The following is a 21,849-nucleotide window of genomic DNA, read 5'->3' on the forward strand; positions in this document are numbered from 1 at the left end:
AGAGCAGAGAGAGGGTGTGGCCTGTACGCTCCTCTCCTCTCCACTAACGGAAATGGTTGAGCTTCCTTCCTCTCATCTCTCCTTCATTTATCTCGTATCCTTTGTTCATTTTGAATGTGTCAAAGCAGCTCCCCTGCCTGCTGCTGCACTTATGGAATCAGATCCAATCCAATCAAGTGTTGTTCGGATGTGCTTTATCCCCGGACGCACAATAAGGCTGTCAACTGAACAATAGCCTGTTTTCAAGCATAGGCTACCATGTTTAATCAAAGAGCCTTCTCACAAATGGCAAGTGGATGAAACACACAGTAGGAGTGAGCTATTTAGGCCCAACACAAAGACTTTCAATGACTCCCTAAAGAAGAGACGCCATCGTTCCGAGATCAAATCCATCACAAACATGTCACAGTCAACCGCGTGTGTTTTTTATTTAACCAGGTTGGCAAGTTGAGAACAAGTTCTCATTTACAATTGTGACCTGGCCAAGATAAAGCAAAGCAGTTCGACACATACAACGACACAGAGTTGTTACACATGGAGTGAAACAAACATAATACAGTAGAAAAATAAGTCTATATACAATGTGAGCAAATGAGGTGAGATAAGGGAGGTAAAGGCAAAACAAAGGCCATGGTGGCGAAGTAAATACAATATAGCAAGTAAAACACTGGAATGGTAGATTTGCAGTGGAAGAATGTGCAAAGTAGAGAAAGAAATAATGGGGTGCAAAAGAGCAAAATAAATAAATACAGTAGGGGGAGAGGTAGTTGTTTGGGATAAATTATAGATGGGCTATGTACAGGTGCAGTAATCTGTGAGCTGCTCTGACAGCTGATGCTTAAAGCTAGTGATGGAGATAAGTGTTTCCAGTTTCAGAGATTTTTGTAGTTTGTTCCAGTAATTGGCAGTTGAGAACTGGAAGGAGAGGCGGCCAAAGGAAGAATTGGTTTTGGGAGTGACCATACTGGAGCGCATGCTACAGGTGGGTGCTGCTATGGTGACCAGTGAGCTGAGATAAGGGGGAACTTTACCTAGCAGGTGACCTGGAGCCATTGGGTTTGGTGACGAGTATGAAGCGAGGGCCAGCCAACGAGAGCATACAGGTCACAATGGTGGGTAGTATATGGGGCTTTGGTGACAAAACGGATGGCACTGTGATAGACTGCATCCAATTTATTGAGTGGGATATTGGAGGCTATTTTGTAAATGACATCGCCGAAGTCGAGGATCGGTAGGATGGTCAGTTTTACAAGGGTATGTTTGGCAGCATGAGTGAAGGATGCTTTGTTGCGAAATAGGAAGCCAATTCTAGATTTAACTTTGGATTGGAGATGTTTGATGTGAGTCTGGAAGCAGAGTTTACAGTCCAGCCAGACACCTAGGTATTTGTAGTTGTCCACATATTCTAAGTCAGAACCGTCCAGAGTAGTGATGTTGGACGGGCGGGCAGTTGCAGGCAGTGATCGGTTGAAGAGCATGCATTTAGTTTTACTTGTATTTAAGAGCAATTTGAGGGAGCGGAAGGAGAGTTGTATGGCATTGAAGCTCGTCTGGAGGGTTGTTAACACAGTGTCCAAAGAAGGGCCAGAAGTATACAGAATGGTGTCGTCTGCGTAGAGGTGGATCAGAGACTCACCAGCAGCAAGAGCGACATCATTGATATATACAGAGAAGGGAGTCGGCCCAAGAATTGAACCCTGTGGCACCCCCATAGAGACTGCCGGAGGCCCGGACAACAGGCCCTCTGATATGACACACTGAACTCTATCAGAGAAGTAGTTGGTGAACCAGGCGAGGCAATCATTTGAGAAACAAGGCTATCGAGTCTGCCGATGAGGATGTGGTGATTGACAGAGTCGAAAGCCTTGGCCAGGTCAATGAATACAGCTGCACAGTATTGTTTCTTATCGATGGCGGTTATGAGGTCGTTTAGGACCTTGAGCGTGGCTGAGGTGCACCCATGACCAGCTCTGAAACCAGATTGCATAGCGGAGAAGGTATGGTGGGATTCGAAATGGTCGGTAATCTGTTTATTGACTTGGCTTTCGAAGGCATTAGAAAGTGTTAGCTCATGGTTAGTATTATTAGTCTGTATAGGGCATTGACTTACAATACGGAGCATTTGTAGCACATGGGGATGTGTGAAACTTACTCCTCAGCCTGAAGTGTCACTACGCGCGCTGCCCGAATTGAACATTTTTCAGTGCTGCCAACTGGTAAGATGGGTTCAAGCCTCAGCGTGAGCCGAGTGTTACTCGCTAAATAAGCAGTGGGACCTCCATTATGCATGCTTAGTGGAAACTGGATGCCCAGTAGTGTGTGTGTGTGTGTGTGTGTGTGTGTGTGTGTGTGTGTGTGTGTGTGTGTGTGTGTGTGTGTGTGTGTGTGTGTGTGTGTGTGTGTGTGTGTGTGTGTGTGTGTGTGTGTGTGTGTGTGTGTGTGTGTGACTCAAAGGCCTCTGACCTATTGAACTGTGAGTCTGGAGTGCTGGGAAGGGGTGTGTAGCCTAATGCTTGAGAGAAGAAAGCCATGTTATATTATGTTGCAGTAGATTAGGTTTCCTAATTTTATGGATAGGAAGCAGCTACTGACTTTGCTGGAGTGAGAAATACAATAACTTAGTCTCAATAACTATTTGGGATCCATACCTAGGCCAATCCCACATGGAAGAAATACTATTTTATAAATGCTATAGTATTCACTGTATTGTTTTTTGCAGGCTGTAGTATACAGGTGCAGACATGTTGCACCCTCTACAACCATGGTGATTATTACTATCTGACCCTGCTGGTCATCTATGAACATTTGAACATCTTGTTCTGTTATAATCTCCAACCTGCACAGCCAGAAGAGGCCACCCCTCAAATAGCCTGGTTCATCTTCAGGTTACTTCCTAGGTTTTGGCCATTCTAGGGAGTTTTTCTAGGGAGTACTTCTACACCTGCGTTGCTTGCTGTTTGGGGTTTTAGGCTGGGTTTCTGTACAGCACTTTGAGATATCAGCTGATGTAAGAAGGGCTTAATAAATACATTTGCTTTCTACAGTATTATCATGACAGTGTTTTTGTTTTATTATCTTTGAAATAGAAGTGGGGGCCTTCTCTTTGAGGAAACCTACTGTAGAAATACTAAAAGAGCTAATAACCTGTAAGTAGGAAGAACTGGGGTCTGAATGGATATTTATGAGCTTCTGCTCTTTTGTATGACCTGCGGGGCACCCAATATATGGTTTATACTTGGCAAGTGGGTTTCTCACTTGTGGGTGGCACAAATGTTGATACGGAGGAGGGGAATGGGCAGGATATATGCTAATTAAGTACTATAGTATTTACTATAGTTAAGAAAAAGTGTAGTGTTTTTGCAAACGTTACTGTAGTATTTACTATAGTGTTTTTTGCATATAATACTGTAGTATTTACTGTACAGTATACTACAATATTTTATAGTAAGTACTACTTATGTTAGAGGGATACTACCGTGTGTAGTAGAGTATTATAAAGTATACTACAGTTTACTACAGTACTGTAGTGTTCTATAGTAAACTGCAATATTTTTTTTACATGGGAACTCAACCTGACTACTCCATAGTGCTGCAGCCCCACTAGTGCGCTAGGCCAGGGTTTCCCAGTCAGTCAGAGCGTTGACATCGAGCAGAAATTGAATGATGCTCTAGAGGTAGACAATACATAAACACACACACACACACCGAGACCCATGTCTCATGAATTATTGGTATGGGTGCATTGTGTAAGAGAGAGGCATTAATATAGATGATCTTCGACTCGTGGTGGCTGAATAAAAACAGGAAGCTGGGGATAAACAGAGCCACAACCGGACACACACACTAAGGTGACCACATTTAAAATGATTTTCCAGGACAATGTAGCCTACATGAATAAAAACATCCCTTCCGACACACACACTCAAAAAATAACATTACCAAAGTTTGCATTTGCATAGTTCTAACACTAAATCTGTTTCTGTACATTTTCCAGTGGAAATTGTTAAAAGTAGTCCTCGTGCATAGAGTTGCATGGTATTTTTTATTATTATGCTAATTATATTTCCGCAGGAGCGTGGACATCGACCTTTTAATGTGAAAACACTGAGTCAAAGCGTAATTCCATTATCCGTGGAATTGTCTTTTATCGTCCTAGCACAGACACACACGCACGCACGCACGCACGCACACACACACACACACACACACACACACACACACACACACACACACACACACACACACACACACACACACACACACACACACACACACACACACACACACACACACACACACACACACACACACACACACACCTTAACCCTTCCTTATACTGCCTGTTTATAGCCGGTCAACAAGAGTCTACATTGACCAGGATTCTGACAATACTATTATACAATACAGAATATAATAGACTAATGCCCGTCTGCGAGGCCCAAAACTCCCTATCCTCAGAACATCCCATTTGTGAAAGGTTATCTAATGTAGCATGAAGGGAAAATGGAAATGGAAGCTACTTACGAAGTAAAGGCACTCAGAATATCTCCTCGGAGGATTCCCCTCTGAACACTATGTGAAATCAGAGTGATTTTGGAAACCTAATTAAGAGAGAAATAATAAGAAACCTCTCTGTCTATTGTATCATTTCTTCAAGGTCATTCACGGTGAGATTTACGACTTAAAACGGAGTCAATTCTTGGGTTGTAATAATACAGGATTTAACGGATGAAGACACTTTGAGGTGTACTTCCACATCCAACTAGTTTAATCTATCGGGGCCTGTATTCACCAAGCTGATCTAGGATCAGTTCCTCACCCCGTCCATATAATCTTTATCATCATGATCTAAAAGACAAAACTGATCATAGATCAACAGTCCTACTCTAAGACGCTTTATGAATATGTGCCCTGAACTGCTGTAGGTATTCAGGGATTTCCGATTTGTCTTGAAATGCTCCGTTGACATGTTTCATAATGTTTCCTAACCAGCAGCTTTCCTTAGTGGAAATAATACACACTGGCACACACGCCTGAGCAGCTCATCAACAAATGAATCAGACCGGGTCTGTGTGCATACAATTCCCTGGTTGGAGAGGCCTGTTTGAAGGCGAACATCGAACTATCAATAGTCTGGGCTGTCGAAACACTGCCTCTGTGTGTGTGTGTGTGTGTGTGTGTGTGTGTGTGTGTGTGTGTGTGTGTGTGTGTGTGTGTGTGTGTGTGTGTGTGTGTGTGTGTGTGTGTGTGTGTGTGTGTGTGTGTGTGTGTGTGTGTGTGCACGTGCAAATTACCTTTTTGAAAGCTGAACAGAACCAGACCACAGGATGCTAATGAAATTGCATGTCATTTAGATGTAATTTGTGGCTAATCTAATTCCCTATCCTGATCCTGCAGTGGAAAATTAAAATGTACACAACAGCCAGCCCAGACATCTGGTTAAACCAGATTAGTCTTGAAGACACCAAGTGACCCTACATACAGCCTCAATATGCTGCTGCTATTAAATATATACAGTATGTACTGTGTGCAATGTGTATGCCGATATGTCTGTGTGTGACCTTGCTGGCAGTCCCTTGCAAGAGCCCCTTTGTATTTTACAGTGTGTGCCTGGGTGGTAGTATGAGTGGACATGCGTGTGTGTCCTTGACAGAATAAAATGCTACGTGGGGATTGGAGTGCAGAGTCTATGGTCGATTGTTTTGTCCACGGTCGATCATTTTGACATGAGAAACAGAAACTCACTTCAAGGTGAGACTTTGCTCCCACTCGGTGGAGCTCAACTGCTCGCAGACTACTAAGACAACGTAAGAGAGGCAAGCTAGCGTGGGTCTGTGTCTGTTATCCGTTCCCACGGCGTATTACATCATGTTTGTACATCGGATTTTCTCCTCTCTCCGTTCACAGGCCCTGACATAGAACAGGACGTGACGTTTTTTTAGTCTACAGTAGCCTATGTTCAAGGTGCTTAGTTTGTCCTGAACAGGAACACCTCTGGGCCCTACCCAACAGACTGTGTTTACTGTACTATCCCTATGAGTACATTCCATTCAAATCTAGACCTGGCCCAGAAGGACCCCTACGGAACAAGCACTAGACCCTGGGCCTGTTTCAAGTTCTGACAGAGGAGGGCGTTGGTGGTATGTGTGAGTGTGGGGTGAGGTCACTGTCCAATCCCTGAGTGACAACAACAAAAAAAGCACCCGAGCTACGAAGGTTCTGGTCAAGCAACAAGAGAACAGAGAGGCCAAACACAAGCCAACACCCCCATTGAGAATATCTAAAACAGCTGCCATTGTCCCCCCTGTCAAATAGACCCCGGAACATGTGGTTGTCCGTGTATGTTTACTGTCCAACACCAATAGTTCCAGGAAGGAATCTATTTGGATAGGTTAATAATGAAATTGATAGCTGATATAGCTAACAGTTGACTGTTTTTCCATAGGTCTATGTGTATAATGCTCACCGGCCTGTAAGCTTGTATAGTAAGATCGGGTGTCCACAGTTTTGCTGGCAGTAGTCAATTCCCCTTTGTGTGAAAATGCTTTTGTGATGTTATCATCCTCCATGAGAACAAAAACAGGCGAGGGATAAAAATCTCCTCAATGTTCTGCCAGACAACGGTTTCAGTGTATTTGGACATAGCTGATTCAACTAACTAACTAATTAATTGGGTGTCATAAAATCCGACATAACAGGACACTATGTGACAGATAGAGTTCTTGCATCAACAAAAGCTAGCAACACTTCATAGCATTCCTAGCATAAAGTGAATTAGCTAGCTAAATGTAACATGATTAAACATCATAGGGCTACATCTGAGGCTGTGTTTTGTGTTACCACTCCTAGCCCTGATGATATCAGACTACCAGAGCCACTGGGGGGGTTACATTAAATGACTAACCCTGTGTAGCATAGTGCTAATTATAATTGGCTAGCAATGCGCTAATGGTTTCCCCTTCAGAACTGGCACCGTTAGCCGCCTGGCTTACACTCGCGGTAGCTCTAATTAGCGATAAGCAGACAGGGAGGTCATATATTTGATATGGTTGATTCTCCTCCAGGTCAACCTGAGGAGTCTTTGATGGTTTTCTGATACGGCCCTGTTGCAGCCTATAAAGTGGCTGGAGCCAGAGTAGGTTGAAGTTACCTCCAACCACTGATACAGGGTCAGATGTTTATTCATCCCTCTAATGGTTAAAGTTAAGATTAGAGGTAGGGTAATCTGTTCCTAGATCTGGACTTCAGAGTAACTTCTACCTCAAGGTCTGGAGTACACTCAGTCCACAACATCTGGAGGTTTATCGTCAAAACGGGCCCCCACCCTCCATACCTCAGGATACATGAAGAATTCTGGCAGTATAAATCCAACAATTAGATGGAAAATCGCATTCCTGCAGTGGAATTCTGGGAAGGGCAAAATAAGGCTTCCTGATAATGGGGGTGGTTCAGCTGGGTGTTGTCTCGGTAAACACTCTAGTTTAGTTTTTTTGTCATTAGGGGGTTGGGGGGTGGTTAAGGGATTGGGGTGTGGACGAACCCCCTCGGTGCCTCTCCCTGTCAGTGTTGAGTCTATAAGGGGTATTAATACCGCCCTCTAAATGCCTTACATTTCATTAACGAGCCTCATACATTTCCTATGAGAAACCACACTGACAAATGAGCAAAACATGAATACATACTGTATTTCAGGCATAAACCAAAAACATAAAGTGGAGGAAAATGTAGGAATTGCTAAAGAAAATGTAATAAAATACTATTGCAGGTGTAAGAATCTTCACACTTAGCACATTTCCCCTCGGACCAGACTTCCCCTATGAATCAGTAAACCAGGGAAAAAACATTTAAACATGGAGAGTAGGCTTGGGCGGTATACAGTATATACTGGGGTATTCCGAAATAGCTACGGGATGGTTTTTCAATACCGTTGAAACTATTCCTTTGATGTTTTTCGATACATTTGAATATTTGCCCGCGACTTTTTAAGCAAATACCTGTAGTCAACTTGCGCAATATGTTAGGAGATAAAGAGTATCGCGTTCTTAACTTCACCTGTCACATAATTGTTTGTTTACAAGCACGACAAGAGACTGGGGGGGGGGGTCCAGTGGCGTTACACACTGATGTAAGAATAAACGTGATAAACTGAAGGAAGTGCCCAACATTGTCCCGACCCCGCTGGTTTCCTAGCAACCCCGCTTGTGTTCATAACAACATCACACTGACACCAGCCCCTAGTGAAAGACTGGGGCCTTACAGAGTGCAATGGAGATGACTGAGAGAGAAAGGAGGAGTGGGCTGAATATGAGATCACAGCAGCCAACTCTTTAGCTACACACACACAGACACACAGACACACACACACACACGGAAACACACACAGACACACATTAAAAGAGACAAAACAGGAAACACTGATCCTTCTGTTCTTTGATTGCTTTGACCTGCCCTATCTAACCTAGCCTGTTTGTTTTCTATGGTAGTGCTCTGGTGAGTGAGTGAGATACGGTAGCAAACATGATGACTGTATGTTGCACCTGCTATAACCAATGCCCATAAGAATGCAGGAAACCCAGTAGCTAACTGCCTGTGCTCATGATAACTAGTCAGCAGTCTTTGTGTGTCCTTGTATCTGTATCTGGTGAGAGCATTGGGCCAGTAACCGAAAGGTTGCTGGTTCGAAAAGCCGACGAGGTGAAACATCTGCCAATGTGCCCTTATGCAAGGCAAGGCAATTAAATTAAATCAAATCAAATGTATTTGTATGTGACAAATAAATTTGATTTGACGTGATTTAATTGCTCCTTTAAGTCGATTTTGGATAAGAGTGTCTGCTAAATGACTGGATCAAGAGGTTAGGGGTCAAGGCCGACGTACCTTTGCAGACGAAGCACTTGATGTGGAAGTGTTTGTTCTGCACGCGCAGCACCTCTCCCTTGCAGGCCTTGCCACAGTTCTGACAGGGGATGGAGCTGCTGCTGCTGACCCCCTGCTCCAGAGGGCTGTGGACAGCCTGCTGGTGAAACACTGAAAGAAACGGAGAGCGGCACCGAGGTTAGATAGAAAATGCACACACATGCATTTGTTGGAGATGTCACATGTAGAAACACACACATACTCGTGAACAAAAGCATTCATGACTCATGCAAAACGCACACAGGCAGGCACACACACACACACACACACACACTGCATACACACATTCATTAAATAAGTATGTTAGAAACTTCAAACAGCCCGGAGGCCCGCACATGGTATGTACTGTTATGATATATGACAAGTACTGTATGTCTATGAGTAGTGGTAAAGATATGACCAGATAATTGGTGCATCAATTAGCCTAAGTAACTATGTCTTACAGTGACAAACACAGAGACAAGCCTGATAACTTCAGTCCATACAAAGTCGTGGGACAGTATACAACATGAGCTTACGTCTTTCAGCACCTCACCCTTCTCCATTTATAATGACACAAAGCGCTCGCATACTCACCCATACAAGTCATCATCCCATCCCAATACGGACAACTGATCAGCACTCCCCATCTCTCTCTCTCTCTCTCTCTCTCTCTCTCTCTCTCTCTCCACCTCTCTCTCTCTCTGTCTCTCCACCTCTCTCTCTCTCTCTCTCTCTCTCTCTCTCTCTCTCTCTGTCTCTCTCTCTCTCTCTCTCTCTCTCTCTCTCTCTCTCTCTCTCTCTCTCTCTCTCTCTCTCTCTCTCTCTCTCTCTCTCGTCAAACTGGTTCTGTTTTGGACACCATGGTTACTCCTAATTGGGGTTCAAAAGAAAGGGGAAACAATGGCATTCAGATAGACTGCCTGTGCTAAGCAGGGCACCGTTTGCTAGACTAGTGTTTATCCGAGAACCAGTTTCAGCTTCAGTGTCCCTCCATTCATTCATTCATTCATTCATTCATTCAAGAGTTTCTCCTCTATGTTCTTTGTCTGCCAACATTACCATTGAGAACTTGAGAAATGTCCCTGTTTAGCCTCTACTTAGGCCCAAATGAGATTTGGGACTCAAACAAAGCCATCTACAAGCTGTAGAGTTATGTCTGTTGCCTGTAGGTACTCTTTACATGGTAAATACTACCGACGACAGTGAAAACACCTTCAACGCCATTTATTATCCCTTTGAGGTCTTGGGCCTCTCGGCCATGACTTGAAGAACCAGACTCAGAGGTAGAGCAAAGCATTCTGGGAATGTTTATAGGGCCTCTGGTGAGGTAAAAAGCTATTTTTCAGTTTTATACAGCGAGCGGAAGACCGGTTAAACAACAGGGATCGGGGAGTGTGTGAGGCAAACTTCAAGGCAAACAAGATCTCATGAACCTCCGTGAACTAATGCCTTGGGATGACAAAGAAACAAGGATATTCACCATAAAGGCTAGAGGTGTGGTGCTGGTTGATCATACTTCATGTTCCAAGATCTTGTCTTTGAATAAAGGCCATGGCCTAACCAAGTGCACTGTGACCCCAATATCTGCTTTGAATTCCAATCCATACTTCCAGATTACGATCAGTTTGCATTTTTATGGAGATATTCGTAGTAATCACATGAAAGTACAACAGGAGGCATATAATACAATCGAATATCAAATAATCAAATACTCTGGCATATATTGGAAGTCTGCTGCTTGTCAACAGGAAGCAGAACTCTGTCTTATTACAGTGTAAGCTACCAGTCTTCAGCATGTGGGTATGCTGCTACCAGTGTTGTGTTCGAGACCAGCTAAAGCGAGACTGATTCAAGACCAAGACCAAAGCGGGGCAAGACCGAGTCAAGACAGAGACCAGAAAAACGCAAGTCCAATTCAAAAGCATGATTGGAATTTTGTCAAATTGCCACCATAAAAAGAGTTCATATTTCAGAAGAACTTGTGGATTCTTTAGACATTCAGAATGGTGGGAAAATGCTGAGAGAAAATAGAGAGCCACTCTACAATGTATTACTACACGAGGGCCTTCTATGCCTTCAGAGAAGGGCTAAGGATTTATAAAATAAATAAATGCAGTTTTAAAATATACATTTTTTTTCATTTCTATTTAATCTGTTCAATAATATTTCAATTATATTCTAATTATATTCTAATTTTCAATTATATTCTAAGTTAATCTCTTCAGTTCCTGTTGGAAAGGAAAGGGTTAACACTGAAGCGAAATAAATATCCAATCAGGATTTTTCTTTGGTAGTCTCCAGGGAGATAATTCTAGCTAAGTCAGCCATTGGCTAGGCCTTCAGAAGCGAGAGAGAAGGCATCTGCCATTGAAATGTATCAGGCCAGAATTGTGCAGTGACAGTGGAATCAACCAATCACATTTTGACCTGTAATGGATGGGAGTGTTTTAACAAAAACATATGGAAACAGTGCATTAGCGAGCAATAGTTTCCCCGCGGTCTAGCTAGCTTTTGTTGTAGGCTAGTTTGAAGCGGCGGCAGCAGGTGTTATCGAAAAGGATGTTGTTGCTAATTTGTTAGATTTGCCCTTTTTCACTAGCAACTCCGAACAAGAAGATACGTTTCAAGGGATCAGCATCCGTTTCAAATGATCGAAAACACGGCGAGTGGAACTGTTTTATTTTTATTGCAGACCAAGAAAGCTAAGGTAACTGAGCTAAACGACTACCGCCCCGTAGCACTCACTTCCGTCATCATGAAGTGCTTTGAGAGACTAGTCAAGGACCATATCACCTCCACCCTACCTGACACCCTAGACCCACTCAAATTTGCTTACCGCCCAAATAGGTCCACAGACGATGCAATCTCAACCACACTGCACACTGCCCTAACCCACCTGGACAAGAGGAATACCTATGTGAGAATGCTGTTCATCGACTACAGCTCGGCATTCAACACCATAGTACCCTCCAAGCTCGTCATCAAGCTCGAGACCCTGGGTCTCGACCCCGCCCTGTGCAACTGGGTACTGGACTTCCTGACGGGCCGCCCCCAGGTGGTGAGGGTAGGCAACAACATCTCCTCCCCGCTGATCCTCAACACGGGGCCCCACAAGGGTGCGTTCTGAGCCCTCTCCTGTACTCCCTGTTCACCCACGACTGCGTGGCCACGCACGCCTCCAACTCAATCATCAAGTTTGCGGACGACACAACAGTGGTAGGCTTGATTACCAACAACGACGAGACGGCCTACAGGGAGGAGGTGAGGGCCCTCGGAGTGTGGTGTCAGGAAAATAACCTCACACTCAACGTCAACAAAACTAAGGAGATGATTGTGGACTTCAGGAAACAGCAGAGGGAACACCCCCCTATCCACATCGATGGAACAGTAGTGGAGAGGGTAGCAAGTTTTAAGTTCCTCGGCATACACATCACAGACAAACTGAATTGGTCCACTCACACTGACAGCGTCGTGAAGAACCTCAGGAGGCTGAAGAAATTTGGCTTGTCACCAAAAGCACTCACAAACTTCTACAGATGCACAATCGAGAGCATCCTGGCGGGCTGTATCACCGCCTGGTACGGCAACTGCTCCGCCCTCAACCGTAAGGCTCTCCAGAGGGTAGTGAGGTCTGCACAACGCATCACCGGGGGCAAACTACCTGCCCTCCAGGACACCTACACCACCCGATGTTACAGGAAGGCCATAAAGATCATCAAGGACATCAACCACCCGAACCACTGCCTGTTCACCCCGCTATCATCCAGAAGGCGAGGTCAGTACAGGTGCATCAAAGCTGGGACCGAGAGAATGAAAAACAGCTTCTATCTCAAGGCCATCAGACTGTTAAACAGCCACCACTAACATTGAGTGGCTGCTGCCAACACACTGTCATTGACACTGACCCAACTCCAGCCACTTTAATAATGGGAATTGATGGGAAATGATGTAAATATATCACTAGCCACTTTAAACAATGCTACCTTATATAATGTTACTTACCCTACATTATTCATCTCATATGCATACGTATATACTGTACTCTACATCATCGACTGCATCCTTATGTAATACATGTATCACTAGCCACTTTAACTATGCCACTTTGTTTACTTTGTCTACATACTCATCTCATATGTATATACTGTACTCGATACCATCTACTGTATGCTGCTCTGTACCATCACTCATTCATATATCCTTATGTACATATTTCTTATCCCCTTACACTGTGTATAAGACAGTAGTTTTGGAATTGTCAGTTAGATTACTTGTTGGTTATCACTGCATTGTCGGAACTAGAAGCACAAGCATTTCGCTACACTCGCATTAACATCTGCTAACCATGTGTATGTGACAAATAAAATTTGATTTGATTTGATTTGATTTGACCCGTTGCTGTTGTTAGCTATCTCTTTGAAAATAACTTTACGTGTGTGGAACTGGGGTGGCAGGGTAGCCTAGTGGTTAGAGCATTGGACTAGTAACTGGAAGGTTGCAAGTTCAAACCCCTGAGCTGACAAGGTACAAATCTGTCGTTCTTCCCCTGAACAGGCAGTTAACCCACTAGGCCGTCATTGAAAATAAGAATTTGTTCTTAACTGACTTGCCTAGTTAAATAAAGGTAAAATATAAAAATAAAATAAAAACTGTCGCATTTGAGCTTTAGATCATCGGTTACTTTGTGTGCTGAACGTTTAAAAAAAAACATGTTTGCAATGGGAAGTAATAACTGTGCATTTCGATTTGTAAAAGCTTCGCCTAATGGTTGTGTTTTTGTATTCCTGTGATTGGGACCTACTGGCTTATTATGTCAGAGTGAATGGAACTGCTTATCCGTTCACATCATGCATTGTGTGACTTCTCTCATTCTATCGGCCCTGTATGTTTTACAGAAAGTGCACTCTCCCACATGGACTGAGCTGCTATTACGGCCGCTGTCCTCTCAGCATCACAAACCTGTCACGCACATCCTGTGATGTGTCACTGTTGGGGATGTTGTGATAGTGATGGTGTGAGGCTACCGTCAGTAGGTTAGCATAAGCCGTGTGGTTGTTGTTGCTGGTAGCACTATCTGTGCGGGTTCTGTCTCTGTGTGAGTGGCAGCACGAAAGCTCGGCTCAGCCTCAGGCCTGTTCGATTCAGTTGGGCGCATTAAGGTATGCTCGGTTTTCTGCTATCTTTCCCCCAACTGAAAGCCTAGGTCCAATAGCCACGGTTCGCCACTGCGCAAACATGTCTATAATAGATATAAAGACTGTTACATTTTCCCCCCATCGCCCCTTACTAATAGTGAATTAGTAGGAAGCCCAAGTTTCAATAGGCGATAAGATGTTCATGATATATTTGGCATCAAGAAGCGGTTTTACGCGCTCACTGAATGGAAGCTGATAATGATGAGTTTTTTACTCCAAGTCAAGTCAATGTATCCGATACAGGACAAAACTGTGACCCAGACTTTGGAACCACAACACTGGCTGCTACTGTACCAATAAAGGCAAGAATTTGGGGGAAGGAAAGTCACGCGTCCTCATAAAATGGTCTGAGGCACTTCAAGAGCCTGAGTTGATTGAAACCATGTGGCACAGCAAGAGTCCAGCCGAGACTATTCTATTGGAGGAAATGGGGGGTCTGCCCTCTCTCTCTCTCTCTCTCTCTCTCTCTCTCTCCCCTGGCACGCACTTGTTTAGTGGATCCTGTATCGTTCACTTCCTGTCTGGACAATAAATACAGCTTGGGTGGGTCCAAGATGATTCCACTAGGGGGCTTCTCTTGTAATGGGTACAGTTTAGGCCTAGAGCATTTCAGGGCAAATAGTATGAAGGAGCACTCTTGACACACAAGGAACACAATGTGCTATGAAGAACCTCCAAGGGCTAGGCTAACAGAAAACACTGTACTGAGCTATTGAGCCCATCCCATAACACACATAACACCAAGACCTATAGCCTGGCACAGATGTCCTGCTCATCAATCACCCTGTTCTCCTCTGCTCCCTCGCTGACAGACACAAACCCACAGTGTCGCCCTCTCAAAGGTCACAGCCAGAAAACAATCTGAGCTATGTACCACTACAGACCTCGGGGACATGCCATCTATATCCCCCCCACCCAACCACTCACACACGAGAGGTCGACCGATTATGATTTTTCAATGCCGATACCGATTATTGGAGGACCAAAAAGGCCAATATCGATTAATCGGCCAATTTCTTTACAAATTATTTGTAATAATGACAATTACAACAATACTGAATGAACCCTTATTTTAACTTAATATAATACATACCAATAAAATCAATTTAGCCTCAAGTAAATAATGAAACATGTTCAATTTGGTTTAAATAATGCAAAAACAAAGTGTTGGAGAAGAAAGTAAAAGTGCAATATGTGCTATGTAAGAAAGCTAACGTTTCAGTTCCTTGCTCAGAACATGAGAATATATGAAAGTTGGTGGTTCCTTTTAACATGAGTCTTCAATATTCCCAGGTAAGAAGTTTTAGGTTGTAGTTATTATAGCAATTATAGGACTATTTCCCTCTATACCATTTGTATTTCATTAACCTTTGACTATTGGATGTTCTTATAGGCACTTTAGTATTGCCAGTGTAACAGTATAGCTTCCGTCCCTCTCCTCGCTCCTCCCTGGGCCCGAACCAGCAACACAACGAGAATTAGCACGTGCTAACTAGCTAGCCATTTCATTTCGGTTACACTAGGCTCATCTCGGGAGTTGATAGGCTTGAAGTTATAAACAGCGCAATGCTTGACGCACAACGAAGAGCTGCGGGCAAAACGCACGAAAGTGCTGTTTGAATGAATGTTTACGCGCCTGCTTCTGCCTACCACCGCTCAGTCAGATACTTTGATACTTGTATGCTCAGTCAGATTATATGCAACGCAGGACACGCTAGATAATATAATCAATCAATAATATCATCAACCATGTGTAGTTAACTAGTGATTATGATTGATTGTTTTTTATAAGATAAGTTTAATGCTAGCTAGCAACTTACCTTGGCTTACTGCATTCGCGTAACAGGCAGTCTCCTTGTGGAGTGCAATGAGAGAGAGGCAGGTCGTTATTGCGTTGGACTAGTTAACTGTAAGGTTGCAAGATTGAATCCCCCGAGCTGACAAGGTGAAAATCTGTCGTTCTGCCCCTGAACCAGGCAGTTAATCCACCGTTCCATGGCAGTCATTGAAAATCAGAATGTGTTCTTAACGGACTTTCCTAGTCAAATAAAGGTATACAAATATATATATATTTTTTAATTGGCAAATCGGTGCCCAAAAATACAGATTTCCGATTGTTATGAAAACTTGAAATCGGCCCAAATTAATCTTCCATTCCGATTAATTGGTCGAGCTCTATCACACATGTGCATAAGCACACACATGTGCACGCACAAATACCATACACAGGCAGGCCCTTTTCCTTCAAGGTTGGCCAATAGCTACAGTAGGTGAGCAGTCAGTGTGGCCCAGATGGGCAGCCATCTTGAATTCCTGTTCCAGGAGCCATGCTCTCCACTAAAAATATCCCTGTTCCCTCAACCCAAGGCGATTCCATGGTGCTCCATTCCAGGCAGGGTCCATCTGCCTGGCTGGCAGTGGTGGACGATTAAAATGCTCGGGTTACCACCGCAGGGGCATTTTCTGGTGGCCAAAACATTGACCTTGGGATGTACCTTAACAGGGATAGGCGTTAGATCCCCTAGCTTTAGCTCTGTAATCCATATTCTTTCATTTTGGAATGATTTATTCTGGCATGGCTATCAACATCAGGGAGCCCCCCAAATCCAGGGAGTCCCCCATGCAGATCAACAAAAATGATCACAATCAGATTTATGGTGAAAAAATGATAATGGAAAACTACACCTGAACTTATTGCCACAATAGCAATGCAGGCTCACAGATAACCCTGTGCTATCATGCCTGACATGATCTGACATGCATTTGACCTATGACCCATGACCCCAGGATCAAATACTACAGAGCGCTTTATCCCCATTCAAAAGATGATGATGCAACTCTTTTTTTTTTTGGTACAGACAGACACTCCACACATGGAAGACAAATTACTGCCTTTGACATTCCAAGGACATCAATGTTAACATGCTTGTCGATGATTTACTACAAGTGCCATCCATCTCATTGTTTCTCTCTCACCATCTCTGTCTAGTTATCTCTCTCTCTCTCTCTCTCTCACCCTCCCTCCCTCTCTGTCACCAACTTCTGTCTATCTCGCTCTTAATCTTTTCTCCCTCTCTCCCCGAAATCTGGGTGATGAGATAAGCTCTGTGCGCCGGTCAGTCCAGATATGGCCGACCAGCCGACCGTGACTGAGTACGTAACTCGGTTAATAGAATTGATTAGGTTCAGCTGCAGCTCAGTATTTAAGGACGACACTCAAATAGTATCCTCTTAAATTAGCATCCTCTTCAGTGGGTCTTTCATGGTTGTTTACATCTGAGACGTGACGGCATCACGAGAGGCTTACGACATTAAGCATTACAGCGATATCAAAAGCTTTGACACACTGGGTTCAGATCAGTGCAATGTTGAAGGGGACACCAGCTTTGCCTATAGGCTATGTGTGACTAATTCATGAGTGACACCCGACCATTACCAAGCAATTTCGCGTCGGTGACAATTTGTGCAGCCATGACATTCTGATTTAAAGCATGTATGAAGTCAGTTGAATGTAACGCCATAGTCGGCTAGGACAAAGGCAAAGTCAGTGGCGGAGGAGAGGAGTAGAGAGGAGATGAGGATGGGAGAAGAGGAGTCGTGGCGCTCGGAGGATGGCCTGAGCGCGGGTAATATAGGAACCATGTGACCTGCTCACACAGCAGACACCATGATGCAGCACAAAATCACAGCACATAGCTTGAGATGGTATTGTTGGTTTGTGTGTGTGTGTGTGGGGTGGGTTACTGCAGAGAGAGAGAGAGAGAGAGACACACACAGAGAGAGAGAGAGACACAGAGAGAGAGAGAGAGACAGACAGAGTGAGAGAGAGAGACAGAGAGAGAGAGACACAGAGAGAGAGAGAGACACAGAGAGAGAGAAAGAGAGAGAGAGGCCTATTTGTGCTAACTGTTTGTGTATACCAGTGTGGAACAACAAGGCCTGGAATAACCATTCAGGATAACCTTTGAGTCGGCATTTCTTTAGCAGCAAAAACACTGGCATATGCCCAGCAGGTTTAACACTTTCAGGGATAGGAATGCATAACTATTTTAACTGAACATAGTACACATCCTAACTCCATGAACCTCCAGGATGAAGACAGTTCATTTAGAAGTGCCTGTGTCTGAATTCTAAACGTGGCTTACTCTCCTCATCTCCTTTCCTCATGTCCTCTGAGGAAGAAGGCCAAAAGCCGAAACGTAACAAACCTGTAACTTTGAATAAGCTTCTTTTTTTCTTTTTTTTACTTCCATTGTGCTTCAAGAGTTGCAGAATCTCCTCTCTAGTTCAGACTGTTCCTTAATTCATGCAATTTGTTCGGAGAGCGAGGTAGGGGCAGTGCTCCCTTCCCTCATCTCCTCTGACGAAAGAAACAGGACAGATGAATTTGCATTTTTTAAGCTAATTTCCTGCTGTTCTACACATATTGTCATGATTTTACTTATGCAAAAATATAAAACAAAGGCATGTGATATATCAGACATTTTAATATAATTATTGTCAACTTAAAATAAATATTGTCATCTAATTATAAATACAGTTTATATGGTTTTATACACATTTTCTGTATAAATAGCTTCTAAAATATATGTAAACAGGCCATAAATATATATATATATATATATATATAATTGGAAAGCTGCGAGTTCGATTATATGATACAATATCATTACTTGTTTCATTTACAACTAAGTCCTATCATCTACTGATTTAAGCCAGTGTAATGGCTGTGGATTGACTGCGTTAATTTGAATAATTTATGGAATCATTCCTCTAAAACTGACTGGCTAGATAGCTAACAAACATACAGAGCAGATCAATTCTTCAAATTCGTTATTTAACAAAATATTTTATCACAGCACTGGCAAACCCTGGTTGACCAACTCCCTGACCTTGATGCCATCATAAGGTTCATGTCCATTCTAGTATTGCAATTCCTAATTCTATGGGGGCTACCTCCAGAGGGGGTGGGGGGGTGGGGGGGGGTACGCCAGTGGGTGTCGCTCTGCCTGTTGACAGCTAGCCATCCCCACAAGAACAGCGTTCAAAGCCGAGCATCATCACATTGTGATCTTACAAACTGTCCACACCTCCCCGTCCACACAGACACACTACCGCTATGGCCAACAGTCCATTCATAACCAAGACATAGCTACCCCTCTAAAGATGGCTGCGTCTCAAACTTAACAAGGCAGCTAAGGACATGACATTGCAGTCCGGAGAAAACACTTTGATTCTATAGGCTGAGGCATTTGTTTGGACTCCCACTTTGTCGCTGCATATTATCCGAAAATAGGGGAAAGGGCTGTGGGATGTTACTTCATCTGTTCCAGATCACACTGTGTAATGCTGCTATAACACATGTACACAGACACACACGCGCACGCACACACACACATGCACACACACACACGCACACACACACACAGATACACACACACACCAAAAACATATCTCCTGTCATAACAAAATATCTCATTTATTTTCCAATTTGAGCCAGATCGGCCCCTTGTCATTGGTTTCATGCCTGAACGGCCAGCCAGACAGGCATCTTGTGTCACAGTCAGGCTGGTGCCCAAAAGCACAGTGCTACCTGCCAGGGACTTCATGGAGTGTTGTCGCATATCATTCTGGCACATTATTAGTCATAGCCTACACTGAGAGAGAGTGTTGTTGTTTGTTTCTGGGTATTAATATCTGGCTAATGTCAATTTAATTAGGATTACATAATACACAAAGGTCCTGTTTTGTATTAATTTTATGACAATTGTCTAATCATATTAAATGATGGAATAAACCCTATTTGTCCCTTAAAGTAGTCCAAAGAGATAAGGTAGGCTATGTCTTATTGGGCAGAATACTGCATACCTTTTCTGTACAACGATAAATCAATGAACCCTCTATTGCCTTTCAAGTCGACGCACACTGCGCTGAGGGCTACGGTCTACAGTGGCCATCGAGAAGCAGTCTATGTCCCATAACCGACCCGTGCCCCCGACAAAGTAAACACACGTTCGGTAGGAGAAAACGAACCTGCGCTATATTACCTTTTTCTTCTGGCATTGTCGCGCGGTCAGTGTCACTTTTTCAACTGTCAAGCCCTTTTACAAAACGAAGACCGGTGTTTCTTATCCTAATATCCAAGTTCTTCCTGCCGTTGCGCGGTGTTGTAGTACATCCTCCAAAACGTCTTGTTTTCTAGCGCGCGGCGTCCGGTGCGGCACACTCGAAAAGGAGCGAGAAAGCTGCGGTCAACAGTCGGTTATCTTTGGGATGAGCGGCAGCAGGTCATACGATTCCCGAAAGCCTCTCTCGGGTACGAGGGCTGAGTTCTTGTTGAGCTATTGCAGCTATCTAATATAAATAGAATCTTCTAGAAGTTCCAGTCCTAATAAAAAAAATGACACCGCCTCTCGGGAATCTCTCACAGGGCGTTTACCGCACCAGCCCACTGGAAGCATAGAGATGCGTGTGCTTATGGAATATGGATGCGCCTTCTTGTGCGGTGGACTGAGGTGTCTTCCAGTTGATCATAAAAACGGCATAAAACGTGGAGTAATTTAATTCAACTCATCTCATTTGCAATAACCTTGATAAAAACGCAAGTGTTATATCATACGTTCTCTTGAGCAAGTGCACAATGAATGTCAGACAGTGCCTCTGTAAAGGGCAGGGAACACTTGCTTGTGGTGCTTTTTTTCCCCTCTCCAAGTGATCTCAATAATGAATGTGTCTTCAGTAGCAGTAAACTCCACACAGATCTCAGTGCACAGGAATTAGGATAAAAGGGTCAGGAGTGGAGAGGGCCACACATTTTATTAGGCTACTGGTAACCTATTTAATGATAAACACCATTATTATCATCACCATCATCTCAAGTTATGTAATGTTAGCTCATTATAGTAGCATAACTGTAACAGACAGTAGATTCCAGTACTACTATGTACTGGAATCAGACAGAAGATTCCAGACTTTCACGGACGTAGCCTGTTCATTTCTTTTGGGGGAGTGACGGTGCCTGGAAACCTGGATCGTGGGTTGTGTTGACGGTATTACATCGTCAATGCAACCTATCACTGCTCAAGCAGCATTAGGCTATATATTTGCCAAGCGGACACAGTGAGAATGGCCTACTACCGAACATAACTTCTGACAGCATTGACGGTCATAAGCATTCGAAAAGACTTCACCATTTGAAACGCACGCTTCTTTGAGACTTCGGCGAGTATACAACAAGCTCTCAGAGTCTCACGTCAGAAATGAGACGTTCATCCATGTCTCTCAAACGTCCAGCAGAAATAAAAATCCTGAAACTCATGTCAATTTGGTGAGCGCATATGTTCTGTGAAAATCAGGAAATCGTGTAAAAAGGCATCATAGCTATATAATAATGACAAAGTATAGATTTTGCTTAGATGTGCTAAATCTAAACATTGTACCAAATCATTCATCTCCGTTTCTCCTTCAAGTACCATGTCGCAATGCGCCGTGTCTGTAGGAAACAGAAATATTAAAGACAGGAGGAGATAGGAATTCCATTGGGCAATGAATGGAGAAACTTCCCACCCAACGAAGCTAATCGTCACGCAAACCGATTCTGGTGGAGTTTCCCACCTCCTCAAAATGATATTTGTGTGAAAGCAACGTCACTCTGTTCTCGCTCTGGGCAGAGACGCCGAGTATAGCTAGGTGGCAGTTGGAACTCTGTGAGATAGACTCCTAAGTTAATTCTGCAGTTTGTTTGGGTGATTTTACA

At 43.6% G+C, this 21,849-nt stretch overlaps 1 protein-coding gene and 1 non-coding gene across 10 annotated transcripts in view; both read right to left on the reverse strand.

The window, feature by feature from the left end:
• Window positions 1–21,849, reverse strand: part of LOC118369141 (actin-binding LIM protein 2) — a 121,731-nt gene that overhangs the window by 40,808 nt on the left and 59,074 nt on the right. For 2 of the 9 annotated variants that reach the window (XM_052495757.1, XM_052495760.1), the window contains exons 1-2: window positions 20,141–20,641; window positions 8,878–9,027 (exon numbers count right to left, since the gene is read on the reverse strand). In XM_052495757.1, the coding sequence (XP_052351717.1) occupies window positions 8,878–9,027; window positions 20,141–20,156 (166 nt within the window). In that variant the 5' untranslated portion in view covers window positions 20,157–20,641. Of the gene's footprint in view, window positions 1–8,877; window positions 9,028–9,492; window positions 9,613–20,140; window positions 20,644–21,849 lie in introns of those variants that run through there. The other 7 variants (XM_052495759.1, XM_052495756.1, XM_052495753.1 and 4 more) reach the window with 6 other exon arrangements.
• On the reverse strand, window positions 3,091–3,146 carry LOC118369313 (U7 small nuclear RNA). Its single transcript, XR_004822553.1, has one exon. It is a non-coding gene; the product is annotated as a U7 small nuclear RNA (small nuclear RNA).

This window comes from Oncorhynchus keta, chromosome 35 (assembly GCF_023373465.1).
Source record: "Oncorhynchus keta strain PuntledgeMale-10-30-2019 chromosome 35, Oket_V2, whole genome shotgun sequence".
Lineage (NCBI taxonomy): Eukaryota > Metazoa > Chordata > Actinopteri > Salmoniformes > Salmonidae > Oncorhynchus > Oncorhynchus keta.